This window comes from Tamandua tetradactyla, chromosome 12 (genome assembly GCF_023851605.1).
Source record: "Tamandua tetradactyla isolate mTamTet1 chromosome 12, mTamTet1.pri, whole genome shotgun sequence".
Lineage (NCBI taxonomy): Eukaryota > Metazoa > Chordata > Mammalia > Pilosa > Myrmecophagidae > Tamandua > Tamandua tetradactyla.
In genome coordinates, this window is record NC_135338.1 from 3,808,546 (window position 1) to 3,820,622 (window position 12,077).

The 12,077-nt window shown below is 39.0% G+C and overlaps 2 protein-coding genes across 7 annotated transcripts in view; one reads left to right on the forward strand and one right to left on the reverse strand.

The window, feature by feature from the left end:
• Positions 1 to 1,016, reverse strand: part of SLC38A6 (solute carrier family 38 member 6) — a 66,585-nt gene extending 65,569 nt beyond the window's left edge. For 2 of the 5 annotated variants that reach the window (XM_077122454.1, XM_077122453.1), the window contains exon 1: positions 802 to 1,016. In XM_077122454.1, coding sequence (XP_076978569.1) covers positions 802 to 906 — 105 coding nt within the window. In that variant the 5' untranslated portion in view covers positions 907 to 1,016. The other 3 variants (XM_077122457.1, XM_077122455.1, XM_077122456.1) reach the window with 2 other exon arrangements.
• A 59-nt stretch (positions 1,017 to 1,075) lies between these two features.
• On the forward strand, positions 1,076 to 9,389 carry TRMT5 (tRNA methyltransferase 5). Of its 2 annotated transcripts, none has more exons than XM_077122451.1 (5): positions 1,076 to 1,154; positions 2,288 to 2,942; positions 5,196 to 5,320; positions 7,858 to 8,512; positions 9,123 to 9,388. In XM_077122451.1, exons 2-5 carry the CDS (start codon positions 2,453 to 2,455, stop codon positions 9,206 to 9,208), a joined length of 1,356 nt encoding a protein of 451 aa, XP_076978566.1. In that variant the 5' UTR covers positions 1,076 to 1,154; positions 2,288 to 2,452; the 3' UTR covers positions 9,209 to 9,388. The 2 variants fall into 2 exon arrangements, with proteins under 2 accessions (XP_076978566.1, XP_076978565.1); XM_077122450.1 differs by lacking the exon at positions 1,076 to 1,154 and adding an exon at positions 1,278 to 1,399 and having other exon boundaries at positions 9,123 to 9,389.
• The last annotated feature ends 2,688 nt before the right edge of the window (positions 9,390 to 12,077 follow it).

A 12,077-nucleotide genomic window follows, 5' to 3' on the forward strand; every position in this document is an offset into this window, starting at 1 on the left:
AGACAGGAGTGGGGTGGGGACGAAGTGGAGGGCTCCTGTGATTCCTGGGGAATTCCTGAGTCAGCCTGGGGCTGCGGGAGACTATTGTTCTTCCCCAATTACAAAGGACTGCAAAACTAATTTCTATTTATACACTGTACGAATCAAGTCCGCTCAGCGGGAAGGATGGCCAGAAACACCTTGCAAGGGCAACATAAAATGAAAAAGAAGGAATTCACGTTGCGCTGGCGTAGATATCCCTGAAATCACGCTCACCCAAGTAGTATTTGAAAGTCCTAGAAACTCGCTGGCCAGAAGCGAGTTTAAAAGCTGAGTGCCCATCACACAATTCAGGGCCAGGGAGGCGGTGTGCGTGCACTAGCGGCCCCCCACTCCACCGCTAAGGGTCTCTACGCTAAGTTGTTCATGGCCCCCCACAACTAAGGCGGGGGAGGGGCCGGGGACCTTGGGCCTCCTGCAAAGATGTGACGGGACAAGTGGAAACAGGAAGCTGACAGAGATCCTAACAAACAGCAACGAGTCACATAACCCCAGGGCTGCGCGTCTGGGCCCCCAGCCCCTTCCACGCGAGCCTGCGCCTCTACTTCGGCTTTTCTCTCTAGGTAGGCTGCGCTCACTTTCATGAACTCCGCCGAGCTTCAAATGAATCTCGGGCACCGCCTCCGGGCTCCATGCCCCTGCTCAGGTTCCGATGTCCCCCTTCACCGGTGCTGCCCCCCTTCTTTTCGCGGTCAGGTTCGGGCGGACGCTTCAGGGGAACCCAGAGGCCGCCAGCGCCCGGGAGCAGCGGAGTCCACTTACGTCGCTTAGCAACGGGCTCAACTCTTCAGCCTCCGCTTCTTCCGGCTGCTGGGCAGTGAGGTACCAGCCCGGCTCAGCAGTGATGCTTCCCCGGGGCACCTCCATGCTGCCGGCCGCCGCGGGCCCAGTTCACCTGCGGTGCCCCAGCCAGGAGCTCGCGTCGCGCGCCGCACCCGGGGCGGGGCTTCTGCTCGCCGGCCTTCCGGGCGCGCGGACCACGCGGGAAGCAGAAAGGGAGTCGGCGCGTCGGGTGACGCGGCCCCTCGGCGGCGGGGGGTGATGACGTCACGGAGGGCCGGCTCGGCCCCGCCCAGCCACCCGCGAGCCGTCTGTGAGCGGCGCCCGGGCCTGAGGTGAGGGGTCTGGTCCGCGAGCTCGCCGCAGGGCGACGCCGGGGATTGGGATGGTGCTGTCGGTGAGGTGGCCCCGCGGCTCGACGTGACCCCTGCCGAGGTGGCGATCCTAGTCCGCCCCCGCAGGCCCTCCGCTTCGTGCCGCCCTGGAGCGGAGGCGTCGCGAGGTCGCCCGAGCGCCCCGGCGCGGAGCCCGCGGGATGATGAGGCCTCTGCTAAACCCGTGTAAAAGCTCTGTTGTGCAGGTGGGGAACCCGAAAATCAGGTTAATTTACCCACGTCCGCACAGCGGAGTCGCCGCTGGGGCCCAGGTTGAGCCTTGGCTGCAGAGTGGGACGTTGCCTGTCGGGTTCCGGAGCGGGGCCTCCCCCGTGCAGTTGCACACTGGGTGTTCTAGAATGCAAGGGGGGTGAGGGCACGCGCGTGTGACTCTCAGCCAAGTCCTGGTCCTCGGAATATAGGGACGCCTCTAGTTGGAGACAGGACATGTGACAGTAAAGCATTGCACACAGAAAGGCATAGCAGCGTATTAAGAATAAAGGCACTGAAGTCATTCAGACTTGGGTTTTAATGCTTGCTCAGCCTCTTGGCAGCAAGGAGACTTAGGGCGAATTAAACTACTTCTGAGTTTGAGTTTACTCGTTTACAAAATGAGGATGTGATAACGCACAACCCCCAAGATTGACAATGTTTGTAAAGCATTTAGCACAACACCTGATAAAATAAGCACCCATAAGAATTTCCTAGTAAATATGCCATTAGTAAAGTCATAAATTACCAATTCATGCAGAGATAATTCTTTAACTCAAATTTTGGCCTTCCCAGATTTATCCCGTAAGAAGATTGTGGGTGGAGAAATTCTTTCATCAAGGGAGGCTGATGGATCACCAAGCCCTTTGTCCTGGCAGCATGTCAATTGCAGGCATGAATTTATCATCTATTGCTAAGAAAAGTCATCTTATTTGGAAGAGATAATGTAATTCCCACACAGCCCTGGAAGTTTTATTTATTAGAATTTAGTGGGTTATTTGAAACAGTAGAGTTTAAATGTTTATTCTCAAAGGCACCTGCAAACATGGAGATTAATGTAGCCTTATGATATTTTTTTAAATGAACAGTTTTTTTTTTTTCAGGATTTTTTGAAGCCATTTGGATTCTCAAGAAGACTTCTGAAAGTAGAAAGCTGTAGTGTAACTAAATCAAAATCACTGATTCCACTAGCTTGGACATTGCTGACCCAGAAGCTTAGCAAAGTACCTGGTATTTTCTCACCCGGTCAAAGAAAAAGATTCTCAACTATGCCAGAAATAGAAACAAATCAGAGAGACTCTGAATTGTTTTCACCACCCTCTGGTGTTCGAGGAATGACAAAACTTGATAGAACAGCTTTTAAAAAGACAGTCACCATTCCTATTCTTAAAGTTAGGAAAGAAATTGTCAATAAATTGATGCGAGCCCTTAAAAGGATAGCTCTGCAGCGCCCAGGTATAAAACGTGTGATTGAAGACCCAGAAAATGAAGAAGGTAGGCTGATTATGTTGGATCCCCATAAAGTGTCTTCTGATGACTCCTTTGAGAAAGCAGAACTCGTTATTTTAAAGCAACTTAATGTAAATCCACAAATATCTAAATATAATTTGGAACTAACCTATGAAAACTTTAAGTCAGAAGAAATCTTGAGAGCTGTGCTTCCTGAAGGTCAAGATGTAACTTCAGGTTTTAGCAGAGTTGGACACATCGCCCATCTGAACCTACGAGATCATCAACTACCTTTCAAGCAGTTAATCGGTAGGTATGTCATAATGCGCAGTACTAGAAGGCAATTGGCAGGTTCTAATTCTAGTTTTGAATATTATTTTTACAAATGCCAGATTACAGAAGCAGAATGCTTTATCATTTTACTTTTAGGCTGGCTCTTGAGCTACATATTCCTCCTGGAGGGCCATTTTGGAATACCCTCTCCAGAAACATAGCAAACTGAATAAATATTGGCCCAGACTTTCGTGTGCATCAATATGTAAGCAGAGATTAAACTTGAATCACTTGCTTTGTCAGCTGCATTGAACACAGTTCATTTTGGTGCACAAAATGTGTCAGGCCTTCAGGTCTGTGTGGAATAGCAGGTGTTACACGTTTGGGTGTTTTATAGTCACCAGTACGAAACTGTTTACTCATGCTGTCAGTGATTTAACTAGTACTTATTGGGTCTCTTCTATGTCAGGCATCATACTTTGCTTCTGATTTAGTACTTCTACCCTTTTTGTTTTCATTCATATCTTTGTTTTATTACCCATTACCCATACACTGGATGAAGGGAATGCCAGTCACAAGGTTTTTGCAGCCACAATCACACAATAAAAGCTATATAGTTATACAATCACTATCAAAGATCAAGGCTACTGGATTACAGTTCAGCAACTTCAGGTATTTACTTCTGGCTATTCTAATATACTAGAAACTAAAACAAAAAATCTATTAGATGAGTCAGTAATCATAATCCTTTGTTAAATCCTGATTTCTCAGTTATACCTCCTCCCTCTTATTTGACCATTCTCTCAGTTTTCAGGGATATCTGGGCGATAATCATTTTAACTTCATGCTGGAAAGGGGTGTTGGCCTTACGGGTAGAGGAATGAAAGTGGTTTATTCTTACCCTTTTGTGGATCTCTGTAGGCCTAGGTTTGAGCCCGAGTCCCTTATTCTTTGGAATAAGAAAGAAGGTGTAAACTAATCAGAAATCGTACCTGTCCTTATAGAAATATTTGATGTCTGTACATTCACCAGGTTAATTTATTTATACAGAGAGAGTAATTGTAAGAACCCATGGGAATTAGTTTCAACTTTAAAATGTAGTGCTGTTTTGCATGGGTAGGGTTTCAGAGCTGGGCTATATGCATTTCTTTTGTTTTTATTGATGAAAGGGACTGAAAGTGCATAGTGGTAACATAGTAAACACTTAAGCAAATTCTTCTAATTGTGAGTGGGTGCAAATGTCACGTCTAGGCTTGCTCATGAGTCATTGCCTGTCCTAACTCAAAAATTCATTTGACATTCCTATTTTAAAATTTCTTCTTCATATGGGGGCATTCATAAGTCAAAAGTAAGACCTTATCCTGTGATAATTACAAAGCTTTTACTTTAGACATTGAGTAGCTTTTTTAAAAAAATTTCTTTACCCCTTTCATACTAACTTCTAACCTTAAAAATTGAATTATGATAACTGAAGCAGAACAGAATAAGAACAATGATTGATTAAAATTAATTGGTATTATATTTAGAGTTGGACAAATTCTGGTTGTATTTCAGCATAACTATTATTGAGTAATTTAGTAATTTACAAATCAAGTTATCTTTCCTTATACAATGTATAAGATAGCATTTAGATTCTTAGAAATTTGTTAACTGCTAACAAAAAATATGCTTTGATTAAAGATCACCAATATACCATTTCTGGTGACTTTTATTATCTTGGTAGCTTGTCTGTTCTGGTAAGTTTTTGACAAAAATAATAATAATTTTAAAATAATAATTTAAAATGAGCATTTTATTTAGGTAAGACTCTAAAGAATTTACATTTCTTTTATTTGAAAACAGTTTTGCTGGTACATATTTCCAAAATACAGACATTTGTTTCAAGCACACAATAAAACAAACCTTTGATTTGAGGCCAGTGGGGACAGGCAGATGTATTTGCTGGTGTTTCCTGAGCCTCTTTGTTACCCAGGGTCCTTACATCTTTTCTTTGCATTCTTTCCCATTCCCACTTTTAGTAAAGTCATGGAAAAATATTAAGAAGACCCAAACTCTTCAAATATTTTTCTTTCAAAGTATACAAATACATTTTTGTGCATGTGTACTGGACACTATCAGACTTTAGTAACTGTTAAATTTTTAGAATTGCATGCCACTTTACATAGGCTACATGCAGCTGTAAACCAAAGGAAAATACAGTCCATTTCAGTTTCATATTTACAATTTTAGTTTTATTTTGCCCATAGTAAATAGACAGTATTTATTAAGAATTTTCATCTTTTCTTTTAGGCCAGGTTATGATTGACAAAAATCCAGGAATCACCTCAGCAGTAAATAAAATCAATAGTATTGACAATACTTACCGAAATTTCCAAATGGAAGTGCTATCTGGAGAGGAAAACATGATGACCAAGGTATGGAGTATTTTATTATTTCCTGGTACAGGATATCAAAATTAATGTTTTGAATCAGAATAGATGACAAAGATTAAAAGTATTTATCACACTCAGTGATAAATGAGAATTTGGGCATAGATATTTACTACCCATGGGAGTATAAATTCAATATCAACTTTCAGGAAGAGTATATGATAATATGCTGCAATTTTGTATTAGGTACATCCATTGATCTAGCAGGTCCTTTTATAGGAATTTCTCTTAAATATATAATTGGAAAAAATTGTAATGCTGTATATACTAGGTTCTTCATCATGGTTATGTGAATATGTATATACATCAGAATGTTAATGATGGGCATGTTTCTATTTGGTGTCTTTACTGATGACCTTTGTCATAAAGGTGATGACATACTTTTCTACTGAGCATATATTCTTTTATTAGGAAAACAAATCTGTTTCAAAGAAAAAATAATTTAAAATCTGTAGCTACATGGGTACAAGGGGAGTTCAGTGGTAGAATTCTTACCTGTGATGCGGGAGACCCAGGTTTATTTCCTGGTCCATGCACTTCCCCAAAAACAAAAAGCAAAACAAACAAACAAAAATTTAACAACAAATGGTGCTGCAATAATGGGATACTCACATGGAAAAATAATGAAATGTGACCTCACCATAATGCATACAAAAAATATATAGATACAAACTACTTTCTCATTCTCCTATGAAGTTCTGGATATAATAAGCTTTTATTAAAGACAAACTCTTCCAACAACTGTATTGATACTATGTGAAATTTTCTACCCAAATTATCTTGTTTCTACCCAAACAAGATAATGGTTCTTGTTATTAATATTCTCTGAGTGGGGTCCTTGGAGCCAGAATTCTTCCTCCAGATCCATGCATGGTCTTTCCCTATATGCCAAAACCCCACCGCCTACTGCCTGCATATAATACATGAAGTCAGTTTTGATAAGTAAGATTTGCATGTGAATCTGTTGGTTTATAACCATGCTTATCTCAGCCAATACTAAGATGCTAAGATCACTTAGCATTTCATATATATATATTATACCCTCATTGAATATTATGCATATTCTTTGGTTCTGACCCTTTAGTAGCAAATAGTATCATTCTTCTCAGAGATAGGACCTAAAAGCTCTGAGAAAGTTTGATAATTTTGCTAGTGCCTTGTAATTAATTTCCTATGTCAGCTAAGGTAGATTCTTATATTTCATACTTAATTTTTATACTGTAAAATAAATATACAGATTCACTCAGCGTAATTGCTTTGTTCCACACATTTTGGAATCACATTTAAGCTTAAGTGTAGGAGCTCATGTGCAATTCATTGCTGTGTGTGTATTTTATGAGTTAGGAGATTCCCAAAAGTGAATCTGACAAAGTAATGCTAACAGAATGAGATGCTAAAGACAGCATGAGTAAAATCAGAAGGATACCAAGAATCTAATTTATTTTTTTAGAAGATCCATATTTCACTTTGAAGAGCTTAAAGAGAAGTATGGAGAAGGATATTTCAAGGAAATCATCCCAAGATATTTTAAACTGTCTAGTCCATACATGGAAGGGCATTTAGAGAAACTTACAGAAACATTTCTAACTCTGGAACCTTAATAATATGACCACAATATCTGATATGATTAGGAGAAAAGAAATATGTTCAAATTTAGAATTCAGGTCCAGGAAAGCAGCAGATGGAAGGTAAGTTCTCAGATTTATAGAACTTAAGAACACTCTAGCCTTTGGTTTTTTCATCCACATAATAAGGAGCTCAGATGATATTTAAGGTTACATTCCATCACTATAATTTTAATTTTGTTTACTATTTTCTAGGTCTAGCATGTCTATTATAGTCTCAAAAGAAGTTGTACAAAGTCTTAATTTTGTTCAAGACTTAGTATCATGGTATATAATTATAACCCATGAAAATTCAAATTTGGAAAAGAATACATGGGAATGATACATTCTATATAGTGGGTCTAATTTGTAGACATGAAAATTTCAAATTCCAAGTAACTAAAAGCATAGCAAACTATCTGAAAATTCAGTGACATATTATCATGCCTTCCTCTTAGAAACTAAAAACTAAAAATTCAAATAAGGAGGGAAGCTCATTTGCTTAGTGGAAGTGCTATCTACAACGTAGCTGCCCACTGTGAAGATATGTACAGTGTATCGTTTCAAATTATAAAATCTTCTACATGTGGTTCATAAGAGAGTGTATTGAACCAGTCAATTGGCCTATCTGAAAAATTCCTTATGTGATTTGGGAACCATTTTATGGCCTTTTAGGATGAGATAGAGAGCCATTTTGCTTTGAAGAAAAGACATCTCATGAAAGAATCTAAAGCAAGGTATTAAGTGGCCCTTAAATGCACTGTTCTTTGCTCCTAAGTGTAGTAGATTTATACATGTGTGTGCATGTGTATGTCTGTGTGTGCACACTCTGTATATAACCAGTATCCTGGTTATACAGGTTAAACACAGTGGCCTGTGTTTAGGACTGATTTACTAAAAGCATGGTACCTTTTTCAGGTTCGAGAAAACAACTACAGCTACGAGTTTGATTTTTCAAAAGTCTACTGGAATCCTCGTCTCTCTACAGAACATAGCCGTATTACAGAACTTCTCAAACCTGGGGATGTCCTATTTGATGTTTTTGCTGGGGTTGGGCCCTTTTCAATTCCAGTAGCAAAAAAAAACTGCACTGTATTTGCCAATGATCTCAATCCTGAATCCTATAAATGGCTATTGCACAACTGTAAACTAAACAGAGTGGACCAAAAAGTAAAAGTCTTCAACTTGGACGGAAAAGACTTCCTCCAAGGGCCAGTCAGAGCAGAATTAATACAACAGCTGGGACCACTGTCAAAAGAAAGAAAACACTCTCTGCACATTGTTATGAACTTGCCAGCAAAGGCTATAGAGTTTCTTAGTGCTTTCCGATCACTTTTAGATGGGCAGCCCTGCAGCAGTGAGCTCCTTCCTATAGTCCATTGCTACAGCTTTTCCAAAGATGCTAATCCTGCTGAAGATGTTCAGCAACGAGCTGGGGCTGTGTTAGGCATCTCGATGGAGGCGTGCAGTTCCGTTCACCTAGTAAGAAACGTGGCCCCTAATAAGGAGATGCTGTGCATCACCTTTCAGATTCCTGCTGCTATACTCTACAAGAACCAGACCATAAACCTAGGTAAGTGGTTTCTGGGAAATTAAATGTAAACTGTGTTACCTTTTGTGTAGCTTTTTTGGGGGTTATCAAATATATTTGATATTTACCAAAATTGAAAATAGGGAAGTTAACTAATTCTAGTTAATTATTTCAGTTTAAGACCCCTCTAACATTCAGTTTTGACTGGCTTCTCTTAATTTAAAAAATTTTAATATGATATACTGGTCAGTCTCACAGAGGGCTATTTCATTAAAATGGTAAATCCACCATAATATGGTTTTACATGTATACTTTGACTAGACTTAAAAATTAAAAAATTGATGTCTATGGGGTGCAAGGGTAGTTCAGTGGTAGAATTCTCGCCTGCCATGCAGGAGACCTGGGCTCGATTCCTAGCCCATGCATTTCCCAAAAACAAACAGGCAAACAAAAGAAAGAAAAAACAAACAAAAATTCAACAAATGGTGCTGCAATAACTGGATATTCACATGGAAAAAGAATGAAATGTGACCCTGCCATACACCATACCCCAGAAAAAACCCAACAACCTGATGTCTATATTATTTGCTTTTTAAAAGTATTTTCAAATGTTAAATACCTTACGTAAAATAGGTTTTCTGATTTATTACAGACAATCATGAAAGCCCACCTCTTAAACGCCAGAGAACAGATAAAGCCTTTTCAGAAGAAACAACACAAATTGCTTCAGACACCTAATTGGAAATATATTCTCCATCTTCCCAGTAGATTTTATGTAAATGAAATATAATTTGTATGAATTCATAAAATTTCAACATTCGGTTACTTTAATATTGATTGCTTATATTTTGCTCTTGCTGTCTTAAAGAAATTTCAGGATTACCAAAATAAAATTTAACTGAAATAAGTCTGCTAAATATATTCCTGATTTTTATTAGATAAATGTTTAAAAATTGTGTCTGTCTCTTGGGAAAATAGTTTCGAAAATAGCTGTGAATTGTCCAATTAGGAAAGAACTACAATTCACTTTGCTTAAAGATTGTGGCTAAATTTTACATAACTTCTCTTACACTACCAGTTCACTGTCATTGTATAACATGATAAAAAATGAGAGTATTTAGATCCAAAGCAGGCAAACTGCCCTCAGGCCAAATCTATGCCACCTCCTGTTTCTGTCTGGCCTGCAAGTTAAGAACGGTTCTTAGGTTTGTAAATGGTTGAAAATTCAAGAATCAAAGAATAACAATGTGTGAATATGAAATTCAAATTTCAGTGTCCATAAACAGAATTTTATTCGCACACATCATACGCATTTGTTTACATATTTTCTAAGGCTGCTTTCTTGGTGCAGTAGAGTACTTGCACCGTGAGCCTGAGCATGACACTGCCGCCACCTCACCCTGCTGCCCACCACCCTACCAGTCACAGTAACACGGCTGGTAACTCAGCAGTATTTTGATTGCCATGTATGAATGCAAACCACAACATTTTATTTTTTACTACCAGTGCATTTCTATCATGACAAAAAAAAATTAGACTTCCTATGTCATGCTCTTAAGGCACTGTGGAATGCAAATTATTTTTTTTTGTTACTGAATTAGATGGCAAATCATTTCTAGATTAGCTAAACTATATGTTGGCATTAACCAGATGTACTTATAACAATATTCCCAACCCACAAGCAAGCAAGTCAGAAAAATTAGAAAATTAAAAATGGGAATATCTTATTACCATAGAATATTCCCACAAAAATAAAAATGAAAATGAGACAGCAACCAAAGTAAGTTTCTGAGTGGCTCATATGGCAGCCAAGTAAGGAAAGTCATTTACCAATAGTTAGTTAAATTGTGTTTGATTGCAACAGCCAAAGAAATGTGTCCAGAGAAAATTAATATTAGCCTTTGACAATTGGCCTTTTGCTCGGAGTTGAAGACATTGGGAGCAACATCAACAGTCAATGTAAAAGGCAAATGATTGAAGTGGTTCGTTGGCTTTTGATGAGTTGACATGTTACCAGTACTGCTCAGTTCATGTTTATTCAAGATATCAATGCAGAGCTTAAAGTAACTGAAGATTCAGTAGCCTTGATGAATACATAGTCTGCTGGGACAATTATAGGTGAGAATATTTTTTAAAAAGTTGGGAAACACTAGTACAGTATAGCCTGAGGTGTAATCTGCTGAGTTAAAACTAGTTTTTTTTTAACTACAAGTTGTGTGGGGGAGAAAAAGGACTTTGTTGGACAAATTTACAAAGCTTACCAAAATGTAAGGTGTTTAAAACCTATGGTTTTGTTCTTTTTTTAAAAAAAAACAAACTTTTTTCTTGTATTATTCATCAGCAAATACCTTGCAGAAAATACTTGACTCTATCATGTGTTACTGAATTAGTAGTCAACAGTAAACTTTATCCACTTTCATGGACTTTTATATTCTTCAGTTCATTGAATTTTTGTCAGAAAGTTTAATATCCTGATTTACCTTGCTTCAGTTTAGCAGTGGTAAAGTAAGATTGTAATTTTTTGAGATTGGATGGGACTGAGATTGAGATTTTCTGAAGAGTAACCCTTAAACACTATGGAACACATACATGGAAATTAGCTTTTGCTGAAGCCTCAATAATTTTTCTTAAATAAATTCAATCTAAAATTACCAGGCAAAACAATTTATATGTGAAATATATCACTGTAAAGTAGTATTGACAACTAACATTTGAATTACAAATAATATCACTGCTTTATTCACCTCTTATGCTGTCAAAAATAAACTAAAAATCTCATGAGATTTCCATTCTCACACCGATTAACAGTGGATGTACTTTCTGAGTTCAGCATTTATCAGACCTTGGTACAAGGGCAAAAGAAATTTCCTTATTTCAGAATTCATTTGACTGCAATTGAGCTTCTAATAGTCACTGGAAGTAATTAATATGCTATGTAAATGACGTGCAAAAAGGCAAGTATCAGAAGAAGACTGATAGGCTTTTATAAATGTGTTCCAAGTAAATATGCTCAGTTAAAATCATACTCCTTGGAATGACTGCAGTAATTGACAGTACCTGTCTGTGAAAACACATTTTTAAAAATGAATTATGTAAAATTGCATAAAGTCATTAAGATGCCATTTGCGACTTCCGGATCAAGATGGCAGCTTAACAACGTGTGCATTTTAGTTCGCCCTCCAGAACAACTACTAAATAACCAGAAACAGTACAGAACAGCTTCTGGGGCCACGTCAGTGACCAGACACACAGCATACCCCAGTCTGGACCAGCTGGAACGGCTGCGAGCAACCCCCTGAACCGTGAGTTCCCAAAGCTACTGCGGTGGCCAGCGCCCCTCCCCCACAGGCCACTTCCCAGAGGGGAAAGGAAAGGACTTTACCAGCAGCAGGGACTGGGCACAATCAAACGCCAATTGTGGAACTAATGAACAAATTCTGACTACTAAAAATAGGCCCCCAGCTTAGGTGAACCTGATCAAAGCAGAGGTTGCTCGTTTTTGCCCCGGTGCCAAGGGTGCAGGACTGACAGAAAAAAGGAGAAAAAAAAAGAAGGAAACAGAAGTTTTTGTGGCTGTGTATCTACAAAGGCTTGACTGCCTCTGGAT